This window comes from Siniperca chuatsi, linkage group LG5 (assembly GCF_020085105.1).
Source record: "Siniperca chuatsi isolate FFG_IHB_CAS linkage group LG5, ASM2008510v1, whole genome shotgun sequence".
Lineage (NCBI taxonomy): Eukaryota > Metazoa > Chordata > Actinopteri > Centrarchiformes > Sinipercidae > Siniperca > Siniperca chuatsi.
In genome coordinates, this window is record NC_058046.1 from 20,797,071 (window position 1) to 20,811,157 (window position 14,087).

At 40.7% G+C, this 14,087-nt stretch overlaps 1 protein-coding gene across 7 annotated transcripts; it reads left to right on the plus strand.

Moving 5' to 3' along the window:
• Positions 1-22: 22 nt before the first annotated feature.
• On the plus strand, positions 23-13,624 carry hnrnpk (heterogeneous nuclear ribonucleoprotein K). 7 transcript variants are annotated; one of them, XM_044195419.1, is made up of 17 exons: positions 23-90; positions 1,035-1,108; positions 1,233-1,396; positions 1,904-2,001; positions 2,315-2,371; positions 3,358-3,401; positions 4,949-5,021; positions 5,632-5,745; positions 6,196-6,324; positions 6,700-7,031; positions 7,666-7,713; positions 9,144-9,183; positions 9,988-10,003; positions 10,489-10,521; positions 10,705-10,772; positions 11,238-11,407; positions 12,710-13,624. In XM_044195419.1, the coding sequence occupies exons 3-17, from the start codon at positions 1,339-1,341 to the stop codon at positions 12,738-12,740; spliced, it is 1,311 nt and encodes a 436-aa protein (XP_044051354.1). In that variant the 5' UTR covers positions 23-90; positions 1,035-1,108; positions 1,233-1,338; the 3' UTR covers positions 12,741-13,624. The 7 variants fall into 7 exon arrangements, with proteins under 7 accessions (XP_044051354.1, XP_044051356.1, XP_044051362.1 ...); XM_044195421.1 differs by having other exon boundaries at positions 12,441-12,793; XM_044195420.1 differs by having other exon boundaries at positions 63-144.
• The last annotated feature ends 463 nt before the right edge of the window (positions 13,625-14,087 follow it).

Consider the following 14,087-nt stretch of genomic DNA (forward strand, 5'->3'; position numbering starts at 1 on the left):
TGGTCAACCAATCGGCACACTTTAGCTCAACTTGGACATTTCCAAGTTCGGTAGAGAAGGAAGGGGGACGAGCGAGGTGTTGCATTGCAGGTTTGTGTTTTGACGATATTTCCACATTGAGCCTAATGCAGTTAAAGTGCACAGGTACTATAAAAAGAAATATATCTTTAGCAGTCACTTTGTTACTTATTTTGTGTCCGGTGCAACGCTGTCTTATTAGCTGGCTTGCTCCCCTTGTGCTCAACCGAAATTATGGCAACATGGCGAAATTAGCAAGCCGCTAGCTTGAGTGGCTCGGGGTGGTCTTTGTATTGATCGATTGGTAATGTTTTATCAACCTACTTACGTTAGATCAGTGATACATCGCGTTGGCTTGCCTATTATGCAACTAGTAAAGTGTTTGAAAAGAGTACGATCGACATTAAGTGAAACTGCTAATTAAAATCTACACGACGAAGCTCGTAGCTAACGTATTTCTCCCAGGCTAGTTAGCTATAGCTAACATTAACCACCGATAATGACGTAGCTTAGCCAACGGACGCTAAGTTAGCTTCAGTTGAGACAGGTTATCTCACTTTCGGTTTTGGTCAGTGTCAGCATATAAGCTAACTACTAAAATTCTGGAGTTAGTTATTAACATATACATTGCTTGAAATTGAGAATATTATTCGTTTATCACTGGCGGATTAAGTTAACTCATCCTTTGATTGCAGGACACTTCCTTAACTACGAAACATTGCAAAATGCTTGCTTCTCTATTCACCCAAACAATCCCTTCAATGTCACGATGTGATAACTGAGAATATTATAATGATAATTGTGTCCCTTCAAATAATGATGGTCTTTAATGCTCGCTGGATCGACCATAAGCCTAGTTGACCCGTATTGGTTAGTTAAATATCAACCACAGCGATTCAAACGCAGGAATGAAATAAGATGTATGTGATCATAATTGGTGCGTTTCAAACTTTGCTGTCATTGATCCTTTTTCGTATTACATTTCAGTATTCAACTAGCCTCTCCCTCCCCGACAGGTCGCAGCAGCTGTTTGGTCTTTGCTTATTTAGTTCCGCCTATCAACACGCCCTTGTCCCTGTAATAAATATCGGTGAGTACCAGTTTTCTGCCAGTTACTCTCTTTTTCTCACTGTCATCCGTGGTTCTTGAATAGCAGGATCTCGAGTACGCAGCTTGAATTGTCTTATCCCCCCCCCCCTTTACAATGCTGACAGAGTACCACAGCTCGCAGGGGCCAGTTTTCTGCTTCTCTCTTCCTGCTGCTGCCGCCTGTTCCCCTGACCGAGGTGCCCACCCTATCCCTTCCACTTTCAGAAGACCATGGAGACAGAAATTGAACAGCAAGAAGAGACTTCATTCAGCAACACAGAGACTAACGGTATAAAACATAGCTTCTTTACATTGTTGGTTATGTTGTCAAATGCATCGGTTTATTGACAGGTTTGACAAACCTCTTTACATCAGAAATGTCTGTGTGTTATGTAATGAAAGGATAGCAATAGCAGTGTTGTTGTAGCAGATTACTTACAGCTCTGATTTTGGAAATTGTTGCAAGTTTTCTATGCCTGAATTATTTCACTTGGTATTCCTTGATGTCCGAAAATGAGTATGCAACCTTAGGGACCTAAGCCATACATATTCACTGGTCTCCTCCCCCAAGATTGTGTTCATGTTTTCATAGACGCATTAAATAAGTCTTTGTCTTTCCTAGTTTTGCGCACAGTAATTTGTGTAGATTTAGCTTATCGTATGAAAACAGATTTTGAAAATATCCGTCTTGTGTTTCTGTGTTTCACTGCTTTCTGTGATCTTTTTGATTATTTAATTTTATCTTGTGGAAGGTTGTGTAGGGTTGTCAGTGTGTGTTGTTATCTCCTTATGCCAGGTAAGCGCCCTGCTGAGGATGCAGATGAGCAGAAATCATTCAAGCGCTCCAGGAACTCGGACGAGATGGTTGAGCTTCGCATCCTCCTGCAGAGCAAAGTAAATCAGCTCCCCTTTCATTTCACATTTCATGTCGAACCCTTGTGTGATTATTTGTATTTTTGTCTCTTTCGTTTGTGCACCCCTTCAATAAGACTGCTGATTTCTTTTTGTTGCCCTGATCACATCTCTGCCTTTTTGAATGATTAATTTCCACCCTTTATTAGGGATATTCATACAGTCATTGTGCTTTTCCTGACCTTAATTGGAATACCCTGTCGCACCGTATCTCTTAATTACAGTACCATAGTTCACACTTTTTCATTTATTTGTCATGTTTTCAGTTTTTGTAAGTATTCTCTGTATTACTCAGAATGCAGGAGCTGTAATTGGGAAGGGTGGCAAAAACATCAAAGCCCTTCGTACAGACGTGAGTACATCTATTTTATACACCCTGAATTTTTATTTTGTATTTTTTCCCCTCCACTGGTGTTCAGCCTCTCAAAACTACCCAGCCTCTATAGGACAGCAGTTTTTTTTTGTTGTTTGCTTTTTTTTTTTTTTTTTTTTTTTTTATACAAATGTTTACCCTGGATAACTGATTAAAAACGTATTTTGGTATTCGGCAATGTTTTCTTCTGTGTAAACAAGGGATGTGGTTAGCTGATGCCTGTGTTGATATTAGCCCTCTGTTCATGAGATCTTTTGACAAACCCTTTGGGGTTGGTTTTATCTTTTGCACATGAACATCATGTGATTGCCTCAGCTAAACTGGCCCTTGGCACAAAAGTCCAATTTCGTGTCCATTTGTTTCTCTAGATTGATAATTTATTGTAACGATGCTGTTGTGGCAGCACTGATGCTCTTGTTAATTTAAATTTATGGGCACAGTGCGGTGTTCATGAGGTCACCTACAGTGCCAGCTAACATTTTTTTTATTAGTGTTAAGGCAACATGGCCAATTTTTAATTCATTCAATGTCATTGCCTCTTTCTCTAGCCCTCCACAATTTGTTCTACCCCTCTTTCTCACTGTCTCTGGTCTATTCCCCAACATTGAACTCTTCATGTTCTTAATATGCCATTACCCATTTTCCAATGTCTCCTTTTCTCTCTTTGACAAACCAATCTCTGAGAGAATCAAATTAAAGTCACGTTTGAACAGTGTAGAGCCTGTATATTAAAAATGTATTCCTCTTCCCTCTTCCCTCTCCCTTGTTTATTATTTTACTGTTGACTTTTTTGCCCACTTCCTCCTCTGTTGCCCATGTTCTGGATGGCCCCTCCTGCGCCCGCCCACCTGACACCCTGGTTGGCCCTGTCCATAATCGTGCCCTGTCCCTAAATGGGCGCCTTACTTGATTGACATCTGTGCTCGAATGGCCCTGGCCCTGGCCCCTGCCCATGCCACGCCCAGTACAATGCCAGTGTGTCAGTCCCAGACAGCAGTGGGCCTGAGCGGTATGTCCCTAAGCTCCTCCCTCTCACTGCCTGACTACAGGTCAAACAAACAAGAAGAGATGAATAATAAATAGTCATCCTGCCTCTGTCAGGTCACTGTATTTTAATCTACCTGTTCTCACAGTATTTTAGCCTGAGTCAAAATGCCTAAATGCGTTCATGTCCAAATCTGCCTGTTGAGCCTGTAAAAGCCATGTCAACATCCTTTTTATATGCCATTTTTAAAGTCATGTCAACATTGAAACTTGAGGCTGGTGTTGTCAGGGTTTTTCCACAGTCTGCCACTGTCTTTTTAAATCTTTGCTATAATCTGTGCAATATGTCCGTGTTTTTTATTTATTTTTATTTTCATTGATGATTATCTGTCCTCTATCTTTCGCGTTTTCACCTCCCTCCCCCCTCAGAGTGGATATACTGGTGTTCTTGTTTTTTTGTTAGTTTCATAAGCTCACCTGCTTCTCGCACCATCCCATTCTTTCCTTGTGATGCCCTCATTATACTGAAACCCAGATTGTCCATCCAAAAAAGCAAGCTAGGATTCAAGTGGTGTGTGTGTGTGTGTGTTTTTCTCCTTTCCTGTTTTCTGCTTCATCTGAACTTGGTTATTGACTGCTGGAGCATTTGAAAGTACATATTATCTCTCTCTGTCTCAGTCATCTCTGCATTCTTTGATTTTTATATTTATCACTTCTCCCATCCCCTTAAAAAGCATCATCTCCAGTGGTGGCAAACTTAATTTTCCATGGTATAATCTGCTCTGTTACTCTTCCTCAGCTGTCTACCATTCTACTTCTATGTACAAACTGTGCTTAAGTTTTCTTGATCAGTAAATTCATTGTGTTTATTTTATTATGTCACTAGGTGGGTGCAGACAACAAAATTTTATTTACAATTTGTTGGCCAAATGAAGCATCAATCGCTGTCCAAGCCAATTTTTTAAAGACCGGAACCAAATGATAAATATGGGAGAGCAAATGTATTCATTCTCTCCATCTTCCCTGATCTGTTCTGTTGGGCACCTTATTTGTGGTCTTTGTAGTCAAAGTCTTTGTGGTGTGCATCCACCAAACTATGCTTTAGGACTTTAGAGTTCTCTCTGGCACCATTGGTGCTTATTCCTGCCAGATCCTCCTCAGGCTTCACCCTCCCCGTCTTGCCCCTTCAGTGGTCACCAAATGCAGTCACTTTTCTTTGGGTCCCTTTTATTTTGTCTCTCTTCTTCCTTTCTCTGGACAAAAGAATGTTTTCTTTTCATTGCATCGTTTGGGTACCAGCTTTTTTTCCAGTTACAGTGTTGAATTAGTGTTGAACCTACCATGAGAAGTTTAGAAAACACTGGACCTCAACATTTAGCTGTGTTAGTCTCAGTAGTGAGTTGGTTAAATGGGGTGTGACTGTTTATCTATGGCAAAAAAAAAAGAGGATGTAATGAATTCTCTGATCTGAAATGTTGTTCCTTCCCTCCTGGGATGCCTTGTTGGCTTCCCCAACCCCACCCTCTTTGCGTGGCTGTGCTCTGCCTTGTCATTGGTGGATGAAATATGAAGCATCCTGAGCATCAGTGCCGACATCGAGACAGTTGGAGAAATTCTGCTGAAGATTATCCCAACACTGGAAGAGGTGAGGACTTATTGAACTTATTTTCTTTCTCCTCATGTCAAGTCCAGTTGAACCCAGTGAACTAAAGTATTTTATTTGGAACTGAAAACAATGGTGAATGTTAACACTTACCACAAACTATCTGTTGTAAATGTCCATTGTGTTGCAGAGATGATTTCTAGTTCAAATTAAATTTACTGCAGTAGTTTTGTGTGCTTGCTGTTTTGCAGTTTGTGTATTTTGACCTCTTTTCCCACTTGATAATAAGTGGTTTAGATAGGTTAAGCTGGACTGGTTCAAAACCTGTCTGCTTGAGTCTGCACTCTATTTTGAGGTTGTGTATAACACTTGCCATGTGCCTGTATCTGCAGTTAACAGGTGGAAAAAATGTTACCATAAGAACTTTGAAACTGAGATTAAAAACAATTCTTAGTTCTTATTCTGCTACCCATGATCTGAAGTATGGTAATATGTTCTTAGGGTCATCTTTATACCCTCTACATTAACTTGCCATTACCTGCCTTTTTGGTGGATGATTTTGCAAGAAACATAAGTCTTGGGGTAGGTTTGAGTCTTTCAGAGAACAAAATGGATTGTATCATAATATTAACATGCTAAATGTCCTTGTCAGTACCAGCAGTACAATGGCATGGATTTTGATTGTGAGCTGCGGCTGCTTATCCACCAGAGCCTGGCTGGCTCAATCATTGGGGTGAAGGGAGCCAAGATCAAGGAGCTCCGAGAGGTATGTTGATACAATGCATGGGAATTAATTTGCTATTAAATCAGTTGCAAAGCAGTTTACAGACTGGAATGTTTGAGTAATGTACAACATTCTTCTGTCACTGCCAGTTTTTCAGTTGTAAAGAATACACTCATTGTAATGACTGGATTAAACCCAGCTGGAGGTACCCACACAGGATATACTTTTCTCGTGTTAATCGTTTGTTTTATATTGTTAGTGTTTTTTGAATTGATTTCTTATCTGTTCTATGCTTCTGGCTTAATTGTTGATTGCTACTGGACTACTTAATGTACCTCAAAGATGTGGAAATACCCATAAAATAACAGTTGTGATTTGATGTGTAATATGCTTGGAGTTTATTTTTTCTACAGTAGCATCAGCTGCTGTATCATGTTGTAGCTTGCTATTTTCCTGTGATCCTCATGTGTGCCTGTGTCTATGCGTCTCCAGAACACAAAGACCAGCATCAAGCTGTTTCAGGAGTGTTGTCCTCAGTCAACAGACCGGGTGGTGCTGGTCGGCGGTAAAACTGAGAGGGTGGTGGAGTGTATCAAGACTATGCTGGAGCTCATCGCTGAAGTAAGTATCTTTTACAGTGGTTGAGAGGCCTCTTTTTGTGATTTGTCAAGTTTGATGCATTGAAAAATTGCAACATATTAAATCCATTTTCTGATTAAAGATGCCGTGATGGTTGGAATTTTAAAATGTAGCATAATGTAAGACACTCAAATGAGAAAACAAACATTTCAACAGCATGTCATGCTCCAGCTGATTTCGTTGGAGATGCTTCAGAACATTTAATGCCCGTCCAGCAAGATTTTATTTTACATTAGGAATATTGTATTGTTGCAAGTAGATGTACATTTATTCCTAGCACATTTGTATTCTTGTAAACTATGTATTACAAATTCCCTTGAGCAGGTCAGTATATCTTCCTCTGTCCTCCTTTTTTAGGCTCCCATAAAGGGCCGTGCACAGCCATATGACCCTAATTTCTACGATGAAACGTATGAATATGGTGGTTTCACCGTGATGTTTGAAGAGAGGGCAGGTGGTCGCAGGCTAATGGGTGGGTTCCCCATGCGTGGGGGCAGGTCCAGCGGTGGAGACCGTGGGTTTGACCGAATGCCCTCTAGCAGAGGGGGACGGGGACCCATGCCTCCCTCCCGCCGGGATTACGATGAGATGAGCCCCCGCAGAGGTCCTCCTCCACCCCACCCGAGCAGGGTTGGCAGGGGGAGTGGCCGTGGACGCAACATGCCCATGGGACACCCACACAGAGGAGGGTAAGATGTGAACATAAATGATGTACAGTCTGTTGCTCTTTTCTCTGTCGCTCTCCTGCTTTGCTTTTTCTTTTACTCATGCACAAAGTCCTGTCACAAGGCATGGCCACTTTAATTGAGTTTGTGTTTAACCTTTTTTCCCAAAACATAAGTTGTACATTACAGTGGGCATGTTGTCTATGCCAAATACAGATAAAATCTTGTGGACTTTTTTTTTAACACTAGATCCCACTCATCAGTTTGAAATTGAAAGTCCTTTTACTCTGTTAGCCTCTTGAGTTTTAAGTGTTTGATATTTTAGAAATACTAGGCTCTGTTCAGTGCTAGAGTTCCTCTTCTAGAGCACTTGGGTTTTTTTCCCTCCTGCATCTGCATATACAAAGCTTAATCCCTCTTCAGGTGCTTATTTTCCTTACAGGTGTGTTCTGTTCACAGATTCACCAGTCTTGCTTTACATTATCTAATTCATAGGATACACTGAATCCAGTATTCTGCATGTAATCCAGTGTCACACTATGCAATCTTCTGGAAACATTTGTATTCATGGTTATTCCATTAATTGTATGTTCTCATCAATGTATGTCTGGGTGTGTTTGTGTGTGTCTTTTTTTTCTCATCTCCATCTTGCCCACAGAGATGATCGATACTATGAATCGTACCGTGGCTCAGATGACAGGTCAAAGTAAGTTTCTGTCCCCAAACCTTTGCCTAAACCCCCCAATTTATCCTAACAGGGATACTTTGACATTCTGATATTCTGTAATTTTAGTTTACTTGCCCTTGCAATTTTAGTTTACTTGCACTTACTACCATAATATAGGTAGGTGCTCTGTAATGGTAATTCATTGAAGCAAAGATTCCTCATTAATACCATTTTGTGGTGCTACCTGTAGAGTAGCATTTTACCATTTGGTCTTGGTGAGGAATTCATTTACTAGTGCTGACAGGTGTCGAGCATTATTTCCATTCACAAATGTGACAAATTGGCTGTGATGAATTAAAATGAAGTTATAAGTGTTGAGGTATTCCTACACGTCTCATATTTCCCTGACTTACTACTTTATTGCTGCATTTTTTGTTTTTGTTTTTTTTAATATGACTGGTTATCCACTTCTTCTCATAATACTCTTTGTAAACTTTTGCCCTTCTTTCATATCCTTAACTCTCAATACTAACTACTGCCTTACAAACACCCATTGCTCTACACCCATTGCCCGTAGTGCCCTTGCCTGCACAAGTCCCTTACCCCGATCCCCATTCATCCGTTCGCACTCCAGTTATTTGGAGTGTTTGTAGGGAACTGCAGTAATGTTGTATGATCTCCTCTTTTCTGTGTTAATAACCCATCCAATGTGCTATTCACGCCCAGCATTTCCCATGTTGAAAGAGAGTATTTGTGGTGGTGTGTATGAAGGTCATGTGCTGATGTGAAGCAGACATTCGTCACTTGAGTCCCCTGCAAAACGGCATGGTTTCACAAGCATTTTTCTAACATGTACAGTTGCATATGAATGCAACATTCTGGTAGATTTATACATTAGTTTAGTTTCATGCAGCCCTCTGAAAGGAGAAAATAACAGATGAATAAGACCTTTTGGGGTGTCAAACTATTTTGGTGGGCTGTTCAAATAAATTCTAAAATGGGAAGCTGTGCACTCCCCAAAACCAGAATAATGCTATCATGACATGACAGTAACATCCGTGCATGTATGTTCTACAGGAACAGCAAGAATACCAAATAAATCCAAACACATTTCTTCAGCTAATTCCTTTATTTGAGCCCAGTTTTGGGGGGAAAAGCAGCAGCCGTTGGCTCTGATCATCATCACCACCACCACCTGTCACTTCTCTCACTATAACACTGTCAGAGCTGTTCCTGTTACTGTGTGGGAAGATGGCTGATAGGAAACGTGTTTATACTGTAATCTTGCTCAGCGTGTGTGCAGTTTGACCTAGACCAGAAATTTTCCTTTGGAATGTTGTCAAGCCTTTTTTGTAAGCATTTTCTATTTCTTTCCACCCCCACCCACATCTCTCTCTCTCTCTGTTTGTCTGTCTCTGTCTCTCTGTGCCCCCCGTCTCCCTCCCTCTATGGCACTCTTTCATCACCAGTGACAGAAGAGGCAGACCGGATCGCTATAGCGATAACATGGTTAGTGACCCTTTGCTAAATGCATGCAGCTCTGGTTCTAGCATCTCATTGGGCGCCAGCATCCTCAGGCTAGCACACTGGTTGGTCCTAGCACTAGACAATATGCTGTGATTGTCCATTGTGTTGTAATGATAATAGTGGTTTATTGACAATAGAACCATAGCTGGTCACTTGTGCAGATGCGTGTGCACATACTCATCTGAGCCCTGGCCATGCATTTTGGCATGGTATAAGTCTTCCCACCAAATGACCATAATCACCACAGCCGACACCCCATAATAATCAGCTATAATTGCCCTCTTACTGTGTACTTTTCACGGCCAGCCTGTTTTTCCTGCGAAGAGAGGGAGGATGTTGGAGGTGGGGAGGGTGGGGGTGGCCATGGTTGGTTGCTAGGCAATAATAACGCTTTGTTGACAGACTGGAAGGTCTCTCTCTCCCTCTCCCTCTCTCTCCCTCTCCCTCTCTGAGAGCTGGCAGGATACTGCCTGCCGTTGCTCAGCAACAGCTTTTTGAATTGCCTGTTGCCCTGGTGACAGCAGCAGCTGAATAGCAGGTGAAAAGGGGGCTGATGGAGATGCAAGGAGAGATGGGAAGGGGGGATGGAAGGAGGGAAGGAGGAGGAGTCTGGCTTATGGATGAAAACTGGGTGGCTTTTAGTTGAGTCTACTCCATGGACAAGGCTGCTGCATCATCCATACATTTGTGCTTACAATCCTCCGTCCGTTCATCGGGAATCTGTAGAAAGATGAAGGGAATTGGCTGTACTGTATGTAAACCATTTGTATTTCTGTTTTTTTACAGAGCGGAGGAGGATATGGTAAGTACTAAGCCTCATGTTTTTTCTGTGTCATTATATGGATGGAAATATGTGGTTTCCAGGCTGTTAATGTGTCTTAGTGTGCAGGTCTCAGTGTTCTTTTCAACATACTGTAGTGTCATGCATTTTCTCTGGATGTAATGTTCATAGACAAAATGACAAAATCTGTACAGTGCAGTGACAACCTGGCTAGAAGGACATTGCAGCTCAGATTAATGTGTCTTGGCTATTGGTTTGCAACAATATTGTGCTTTTTATTGAAACTCTAGTGGAATGACATTTTACTTAAAGTATCACTGTTTACAACAAATGTTTAAAGATGGCACGGTTTTCTTCAGAACATCTTTTTTGAAAATGTATGACCAGTCATATGTTTGAGTTTCGTATTGAGATGGGTAATTTGAATATTTGTTGTTTACAAATGTCACAGAAATAAATGAATGTTTATCACTGAGTCAGTCTTTCTTGCTTTCTCTCCTGCTCAGACAACAGTTCCTCTTGGGATAGCTATCAGTCAGGTGAGTCTGTACACTCTTTCATCGATCAGTACGATTAGAAAAATTTGCTGACCCATGTGTGATAATGTTGGCAGCCAAGTATTGATTTTTAGTGCTCTAGTTACTTTCCCTTTGTTTCTACACTCCTCTTTTTCCCTGCTTGTTTGCTTTGGTCTTCACCTCTCCCCTCCCTCTTGCCATCAGGTGGACGTGGCTCCTATAATGACATGGGCGGCCCTGTCATCACCACACAAGTGACGATCCCTAAAGATGTGAGTAAATAACCGCAACAAACTGGCACACTAAACAAAAATCAGTCTACCTCACCCATGTAACATTCAGTCAGACTAGTAAAGTGAAAACCTACATCGCAATATGTGATCATGTCATCTGCACGCTAATTATCCTTATATAAATTACATTTAGTCGTGTGTGTGTGTGTGTATCATATTCCGTTATTTGTGCAGCAACTAAGTGACTGGTACAGTATTCCAGCGGTAGGGACCAATAAGTCACATTGTGTCCCACACACCGACTTTTTCCATATGCACCCACACTAGACAAGGTCATAGTAATATTTCAGTGTAATTAACAAAAATCATTTGAGAAGTATTATTCATCTTTTCACATTTACACAGTTTTAGAAAACCTAAAATACTTGAAACTTATATTAACTATATTTTATGCTTTACTCTGGTTTTGTGTCTCCATCTCCTCTTTGCGTTTCACTTTCATAGCTGGCTGGCTCTATCATTGGTAAGGGAGGCCAGCGGATCAAACAGATCCGCCACGAGTCTGGAGCCTCCATCAAGATCGATGAGCCTCTGGAAGGTTCTGAAGACCGAATCATCACCATTACTGGCACCCAGGATCAGATCCAGAACGCCCAGTACCTTCTACAAAACAGGCAAGTTCTGACACAGCCTCACTGTATTACACTGACTTCCGTCTTATTAGATGTATAAATTCTTGATTCAGCACCCTAGTAGTGATTCAATCATTTATCCCATCAAATTGTGCTCATCAAGCCTACTAGCTTGTCGTCTGAGAGTGGGAACCCTTTAAAAAAAACCTCTATGAAATTGTTCTGTGGGCCCTTAAACTGGCCTGAGCTCACATCCGTTGGGTCACATCATAAAAAGTTTGTTGATGCAACCCATCTTAGAAAGGGCAGTCTTGTAAACAAGACTAAATGCAAGCTAAAAATAACTACAAATACTTAAAAGATCTTTACTTTCTTTACCTTCTCTTTCAACCCTCTGAACCATACATATATAAATTATAGATTTTGTTAAGATTAGAAATGCATAAATGTGTTTTTCAGAAATAGCATCCTCATACTAGTTAACCCACTTCTTATTGGGTTATGCATTTCTTTTGCCTGCTGTCTCTTCTTCACTAACCCCCTTCCTTTCTTCCCCATGCAACCTGCAACTAGTTCAAACCTTCCTCTTGCATGAAATGGCTGTGAAGGAGTAGGCAAACTTAATAGTTGTACATATTGCATAACATTTTTTTAAAAGGGTGAATGTGATTGACATGTTTCTTTGGCTGTCACATTTGTCCATTGAATATGATTTGGAAGAAGAAAAAACTAAACAGAATGTCTATTTGCCATCTAAGCCGTTTCACTGTGAAGCAGGGAGTGGATTGATTCTTCCCCTGGCTGCTGCTGTGTGGAAGACTAGTGATTTTGTTGTTTTTAGTTAGATCAACCGACAACAAATCACAGTCTGCCAAATAGCACAGGCTCCTCCTCTTCTGTCTCCCTTGGCAACCAGTAGGCACGTATAATACACACTACTTCCTTGTTGATGCTATCCGAGCTTAGTCCGAATACTAATACAGCTGTAGACCTGCCGTCGCTGTCTCATGAGTAGTGTAGTGTTGCCATGGTAACTAACCCTGCCTCCCTCTTCCTTCCTCTCCTCCCCCTTCAGTGTGCTGCACCTGCTTGGACACAAGGACTAACCACACCCCTCTTTTTTTCCTCCCCCTCTTCCTCGCTCTCCTTCCGCCACTTATTTCACCTCTTCCTCTCTGCCTGGCTTTCTTACTTGCTGTCTGTCTCTCTTCCCGCTCTGCCTCCCGATCCTTTTCCTCCCAAGACTTCATCCTCCCACAGCTATATATTTACACTGTCATCGACTTGTGAATTGCATTTTTCTTCTTGTGTATTTTATTTATTTTTCCACTCTTTTTATTTCAGTGTGAAGCAGTACTCTGGTCATTTGCTGTAGACCCAGGAGACTCAGATTGAAGCAGACTCAGATTGCCCCCCACCCCCCCAACCTTTCTGCCCCTGTCCAACATATCCCCTTCAGACTATTATTCTGGATTGTGGGTGTCTTTTTTGAATTTTATTTTTGTATTTTTTAATGAAATAAATGTCCAACATTCCTGTGCATAAAAGAAAATGGAGATGTTCTGCATTTTTTTAAGAGTGTAGTCAATTAGTTTATCAGATACACTTTGCTTTTTTTTTTTTTCAACACACATCTATCAAAAAATACTTCAGTCTCCTGACAGACAAAAATAAACATTACCTTTTATTTTTTGATGGGTTTGTTTTGTATGACTTGTATGTGTATGTTTGTGTCTCCAGTTTAAATCTGTCCTGTATGTGTGTACGCGTGTGCGAGCATGTCAGCGTGTGTGGGTTGGTGTGCTTTCTGTTGTCTATATCAGTCCCTTCACACACAGTTGTACCACATTACTACTCTGTGCAACATGCAGAATGTAAGCTATGTTTCTTTTCTTATTGAACAATTTGTTTTTGTTTTTAGAAATGTGGGAAATTTTACCTTTTTTAAGAATGGATTTTGGGATGTTTAAGTTGGGACTCTTGTACACACCAGATACAGGACAGTCTGACTAATTTGTAAGAATATCCATGGTAGTTGTGTGATTAAATAAATCTGAATAATTTGAGCAACTCCTCACAAATGGAAACATGTAGCTAGAAATTTGTTTTGACATTTTATTGGAGATTTGACAAATGATACTGAACTTATCTATTTTGTCCCTGCAATTTCCTGTTCTCTACACTTGTTTTCTCTCCATGCTGTAGACTTCACATTGTCAAATTGTAAAATGAATAAAGATGGTGCCACTTTTTACTGAACCAATTTGCATTTTTAATGAGCTTCCTTATTGAACATTTCTAGCAGCTGGATCAGTTTTCTGTGCACTGATGGCATGTGGTATGAAAGTCTTGCTGACGGTCCAGCTGCCATTTAATGCACGTTATATTTAAACCTATGGCTATTGACAATTTTCATTATCTGTTAATATGCAGATTATTGTATGGACTAAGTGATAGCTTTGTCTAAAATGACAGAAAATAGTGAGAAAATGTCCATAAAAATCGAGAGCCCAAGCTGACATCTGCAAATTGTTTTGTCCAAAAATACTAAATTTACAAAGAAAAGCAGCAAATCTTCACATTAAGGAAGGTGGTATCTGCAGATATTTAGTATTTTTGCTTAAAAAGTGACTCAAATCAATTATCAAAATTATTGCTGATTAGTTTTCTGTCCGTCGATTAATCGTGTCATCTCTTACCTGACAATCTTGTTCACTGGGCG